Source organism: Triticum dicoccoides, chromosome 6B (assembly GCF_002162155.2).
Source record: "Triticum dicoccoides isolate Atlit2015 ecotype Zavitan chromosome 6B, WEW_v2.0, whole genome shotgun sequence".
Lineage (NCBI taxonomy): Eukaryota > Viridiplantae > Streptophyta > Magnoliopsida > Poales > Poaceae > Triticum > Triticum dicoccoides.
Window position 1 is genome coordinate 283,959,649 of NC_041391.1, and position 5,915 is coordinate 283,965,563.

Here is a 5,915-nt window from a genome sequence, read left to right on the forward strand (position 1 = left end):
CCAGGGGGCATGGGTGGTGTCATGGGTGGAATGGGAGCGATGGGTGGCGGCATATGAGCCAGGGGTGACGACATGGGAGCAATGAATGTCGACAATGATGACAACGATGGTAATAGAGTGGAAGCAAGCCATGAACATGAAACAAGTGATTGAGGCAATGGGATATTTGAGAGGGCTATGCATTTCATATATGCACCTTTGTTTGAGTTTGTCATACGCAATTCTTTAGTTTAAATTTAAACTTTAATTTCATATGATGTTTGATTATGTCTGTTGCGATTTCGTAAGTTTTATCATGTCACGTTTGGTTTCGATAGTTAGCAATTGCGGAGAGAAAACCGGTCGCCAAGGAGGGGAATTTTTTTACATCACCTGTTAAATCAATGACAACCATATTTGATGTAAAATCTTCTCTCTCCTACCCCATAATACTTTTTACATTGCCAATATTTACATCACGTAGTCTAAAAAAAATTAGATCACTTGTTGGAGATATTTTTTTAGAACTATCACTCGACCCCTTATTCCTAGTGGGCCTCGTATAAGAGGTGTTAGAGATTTTTTTTTCTTTTTTGAGAACTATCACTTGTTGAAGTTTTTTTTTAAGAATTATCACTTGTTTTTGTTTTTTGTTTGAGAATTATCACTTGTCGGAGATGCTCTTGCACATGAGAGGTTTGGGCCTCCGCGTTGCCCTTATTCCTAGTGGGCCTCGTATTGTATATTTGCGAGTTAATAGGCATAACCCTCGACCCCTCAAGCCTAAAAAAAAGCATAACCCTCAAAGAGAGAAGAAATTCCCCGAAATGGCGGCGTCCGGCGAGGGAGCGTCGCTGCCGTCTCCGGCAGGTGGCGAGGACAGCCGCCGCCGTCGTGTGAGCTACTTCTACGAGCCCACGATCGGCGACTACTACTACGGGCAGGGCCATCCGATGAAGCCCCACCGCATCCGCATGGCGCACTCGCTAGTTATCCACTATGGTCTGCACCGCCTGCTCGAGCTCTCACGCCCCTTCCCTGCCTCGGAAGCCGACATCAGCCGCTTCCACTCCGACGAATATGTCTCCTTCCTTGCCTCTGCGACCGGCAACCCGACCATCCTCGACCCCCGCGCCGTCAAGCGCTTCAACGTCGGGGAGGACTGCCCCGTCTTTGACGGACTCTTCCCCTTCTGCCAGGCCTCCGCCGGTGGCAGCATCGGCGCCGCCGTCAAGCTCAACCGTGGCGACGCCGACATCACCGTGAACTGGGCTGGCGGGCTCCACCATGCCAAGAAGGGCGAGGCCTCTGGGTTCTGCTATGTCAATGACATCGTCCTCGCCATTCTTGAGCTTCTCAAGTTCCACAGGGTACTTCTTTTCTTACTATTCTTCGCGAGGGGGTATTCGTACTTTTAGCCTTGTTCGCCTTCACACCTGATTTGTTTGGATGGATAAGCTCATAGGTTGTGTAACTGGTTCTTAGGGTTTAGATTCAGATGCGTATTGCAAAGGATGTGATTATTTGGGGGCATTGAAGTTCGGGAAACTGTTTTGGTGCCTGATTGGAGGGTGCTAGGCCTTTAACGGTTTCGGGTTGCTTCGAATGCAGGACGGTCAAAAGAAAATTTGTAGATCCTCTCGTGGTTTTTTTAGTGGAGATCTTCTGGTGTGAAGCAGCCTGCATTCGAAGCAGCCTGCGTGGTCTTTCACAGACAGATTGAAGCAGCCTTTCTCATCGCTAATATAGCCACTGTTGTGAAATACTAGGAGTGGGTTCTCTGTGTGTATCTGTATATGGCTATAAATCATCAGGAGTGTGGATGCAAAGCTGTGCATCCAGCTTCCTTGTGATTTGCAGCTAATTTGAACAAGTGGCTATATTCATGAAGTGTATAATGTGGTAATGTTGCTGCTAATAGTTTTTCCATTAGCTGATATGTCGATTTTGGACTTAGCAGCATTAGCTCATGGATGTGAGAAATGATGGTTCTAGTCTAATGTTCTATCAGTTTGCAAGTTTATTTCTGTGGGGATACCGTTGGTTGATATAGTTGTTTTAGTAGGTGTAAATATTCATGAAATATGTTGGGCATTGGGTTTTGCTGGCAAGAATTTTTATTAGGCATGTGTCTCTGTACACAACGAGGTTTGATCATTTTAGACTCTGCGAGTCTGCTGTTGACTAGTTTTGGAGCCTCGTAAGCAAGTTGCTCCTGTACTGTGTTTGTCCAGTTTGCTGCTCGGGTGACTGGCATCCACCTTACCATTATCTGTCTGTAAATGATGCTTCCTGAAATATTATCACCCCTTTCGTTTTAAAATCAACAGTAGGTTCTCTCGTGTTCAATAAAGCAGGGTACATGTATTCTAAACTTGTCAAGCATTACCGTCCATGTTTAAGCTTTTTAAGCCTGTAGGATATGCCACCTGCTGAGTTTTATGATGACCATCTTAATTTCTTATGGCTAACATTTTTTTTATCTGTTCCAGCGTGTGCTATATGTAGACATTGATGTCCACCATGGAGATGGTGTGGAGGAAGCCTTCTTCACTACAAACCGAGTCATGACGGTTTCTTTCCACAAGTATGGAGACTTCTTTCCTGGAACTGGGCATATAACTGATGTTGGAGCGGGTGAAGGGAAACATTATGCTGTAAATGTCCCCCTGAGTGATGGTATTGATGATGACACCTTCCGTGATCTGTTCCAATGCATCATTAAAAGGGTAATGGAGGTTTATCAGCCAGAGGTAGTTGTTCTCCAGTGTGGGGCTGACTCTTTGGCTGGAGATAGGTTAGGCTGCTTCAATCTGTCTGTGAAAGGCCACGCAGACTGCCTCCGTTTTCTCAGGTCATTCAATATTCCTATGATGGTTTTGGGAGGTGGAGGTTACACCATCAGAAATGTTGCTCGCTGTTGGTGCTATGAGGTTTACATCTCCCTCCCTCCCTCCCTCCCTCTACACATATGACTAAATTTGTTGCATGATAGTTATCAAAACTGATAGTATTTGGGTTAATTGCAATGCAGACTGCAGTTGCTGTTGGCGTTGAACCTGATAACAAGTTGCCTTATAATGACTATTACGAGTATTTTGGCCCTGACTATAATCTTCATATTCAACCAAGAATTGTGGAAAATCTGAATACTACAAAAGACTTGGAGAATATAAAGTAAGTAAACTCTATCTATAATGTGTACACATTCTTTTGCTGGAAGTTGCTCCAGAAGATTCTATGCAGACTACTGCCAATGATGATCTATGCTGGATTTTCAGTATTTAATTGTAATTCAGTATGTTTGTCTTCTAAAAATGTATTGTTCAGCTGCACACTTAATTCACTATTGCTATAAAATGGTTGAATTTCTCAGTTACAATTATTTTCTTTCTTCCATGCATGATTTGGTTCCTTTTTCCTTGGCTTGTTCCTGGGCTCTTGTAATTCTGGTTCTCAATATTGTATAATGTCATAACAAGATTCCAACTCCTTGCATTTCATGGCTAGGGTACATTTGCTCACTTTTTGCTATACATGTTTCTAGCTGTGGAGGATGACCTTTTCATGTGATATGGCTAATTTTTGTGCGGGAATCTGCAGGAACATGATATTGGATCATCTTTCAAAGTTAGAACATGTCCCAAACGCTCAATTCCATGAAAGACCATCAGATCCTGAAGGTCCAGAAGAGGTTCATTTTTTTTTCCGTTGCCATTAATTCCTTCTGATTCACACTGTTTTGCTTTGTCATGCATGTGTATTTATTTGATGCTTTCCTTATATAGAAGGAGGAGGATATGGACAAGAGACCAGCTCAGCGCAGCAGATTATGGAGTGGAGGAGCTTATGATTCTGACACAGAAGATCCTGACCACATGAAAACCGAGGCTAACGACTTATCTGCCAACTCTATCATGAAGGTTAGCCCTTCTGCGCCAAAGCACTTATGCCATCCATCTTGCCTACTACTACCTCCGTTCACAAATACTCCCTCCGTTCCTAAATGTAAGTCTTTGTAGAGATTCCACTATGAACCAGCGTCTGTGGTTCATAGTGGAATCTCTACAAAGGCTTATATTTAGGAACGGAGGGAGTATAATATGTTCTAACTTTTTTGTGAATCGGATGTATATAGACATGTTTTAGTCTGTTTATTCACCCATTTCAGTCCGTATGTAGTCCATATTGAAATATCAAAAACATCTTATATTTGTGAACGGAGGGAGTACTATACTAGCATTGACTGTTTGTTCTCTTTCGATGATGTGAAACTCTGAACTATTTTGATTTGGAAATTAAGTTTGACTTGACAAAAAGTTCAATGTTGTTGGTGCAGGATGCATCAAATGATGATTTGTAGACTGGCTCCCCGAAATTACTGTTTACTCCTGGGTTTTTTACGTGCATGCTGAAGAGCGGGGAAGTGTTTGAAGATACTAATCTCTGTACCCTCACCTGACCATTTTGTAAACCCATGTTGTGAAACAGTTAATGCTTCGGGCACCCCTAACATTTCCGCTTTCATTCGGCACATCGACATGTTTATGCTGGAACTATGTGTGCATTCGTATGGATTTGTATTCCTCCATTTCGTTTAATCTGTACTCTACCCCGGGGTAGCATGAGTCTCATGATTTTTTGTTTGTGGTCCAAGCATTCCTGGTTACATCTAGGGGTGGATTAACAAGCTGCTCTGCTCGTTAAGCTCGTTAAGATTAATGAGTTAAACCCCTGCTCGGCTTGGTTCGTTTGAAGTTCGTTAAGCGAGCGAGGGCTCGTTAACAGATTATAATGTGTGCATTAGTTTGTTGCCTCCTATGTCAATTAGATTGAATAGATGGACTGAGGTGCAAAAAGTTTGTCACGTAAGATAAAAATATATATTGTGTTATTAACGAGCTTAACGAGCTATTCTTGAAAATTGTTAGTTCGTTCATTAAGTTAGTTAAGCTTAACGAGCCGAGATCAATGATTAGCTCTATTTATTAAGAAGTGAGCTATGAGCTTAACAAGCCGAACTATCGAGCGCTTATTAAGCTCATGAGCTAAGAGCTTTTGGTCATCATTGATACGGTGCCAACAAAACAAAGCATTTGAAAGGCACATTCTGCAATAAGAGAAACGACAACGACCGGCAAGGGAACACATTTAGGGCAACTTCAATAGGCCGGCCTAATTCGTCCGCGCGTGTTTGTTTGTTTTGATCAAAACGAACAAAAGCGTCAGCCCAACGTGTCGACCCAAATCCAAAACGCGTTCGCCCGGTGACTGTTTGAACTCATTTCAGGCCCAAATTTGTGCCTGGTTTGTGTCCGCGCGGATACGAAACGGAGGTGGTGCACGCCCTCTCAGTGTTTGCTGCGGCCCCACCTGTCGGCCGCCCAACTACCGCCCGCGGTCATATTAAGGGCCTGTTCGGCATCAGCCTAGCTTCCAAATCCTCTAAATCTGCGGAGAGGTTGCACCGAACAGTCAAACTCCAGGAAGCTTCCCAGATCTGAGGGTGCCCGACGTGCAAAAAACTGGAGCACCACTTCTGGTCATCCCAGGAAAAGTGAGATCTGGAGTTGGCCTAATTTACGAAGTAACGCCACCGCCAAGTGATTCACGTACCGGTTCGTTACCTTTTCCCTCCGATCTAGGCCAAGCCCACTCTCTCTCCTCCTGTCTACCTCTTGAGCCGACTGGGCTCCAGCCCGCCCAGGCAGGCTGGCCTGCTGGCGTGAACTAGAAGCGGAAGTGAGCGAAGCGAACGGTTTTCCATCGATTGCAATCCACGAAGAAGCTGGCATCGGGAAACAGAAGCGAGATTCGAGGATCTAGCGAAGCTAGCGGACATCCGAACAGGCCCTAAACGCGGCCACCTACCTCGTGCCCGCTTGTTAGTGGGTGGAAGGGCCGTGTGTTTGTTCTTTTTAATTGCAAGAGTGCAC

At 44.3% G+C, this 5,915-nt stretch overlaps 1 protein-coding gene across 1 annotated transcript; it reads left to right on the forward strand.

Annotated features, from left to right (window-relative positions):
- The first annotated feature begins 753 nt into the window (after positions 1 to 753).
- Positions 754 to 4,611, forward strand: LOC119322753 (histone deacetylase 6-like). The gene is made up of 6 exons (XM_037596259.1): positions 754 to 1,349; positions 2,472 to 2,912; positions 3,014 to 3,156; positions 3,583 to 3,673; positions 3,768 to 3,902; positions 4,319 to 4,611. Exons 1-6 carry the CDS (start codon positions 807 to 809, stop codon positions 4,340 to 4,342), a joined length of 1,377 nt encoding a protein of 458 aa, XP_037452156.1. The 5' UTR covers positions 754 to 806; the 3' UTR covers positions 4,343 to 4,611.
- Positions 4,612 to 5,915: the final 1,304 nt, after the last annotated feature.

Bases quoted from the DNA above. Each gene is read 5' to 3' on its own strand.
- LOC119322753 (XM_037596259.1), top strand. From the start codon at position 807: ATGGCGGCGTCCGGCGAGGGAGCGTCGCTGCCGTCTCCGGCAGGTGGC. The intron at 3,157-3,582 runs GTAAGTAAACTC...GGGAATCTGCAG, and splicing joins AAAGACTTGGAGAATATAAA to GAACATGATATTGGATCATC. The intron at 3,903-4,318 runs GTTAGCCCTTCT...TTGTTGGTGCAG, and splicing joins CTGCCAACTCTATCATGAAG to GATGCATCAAATGATGATTT.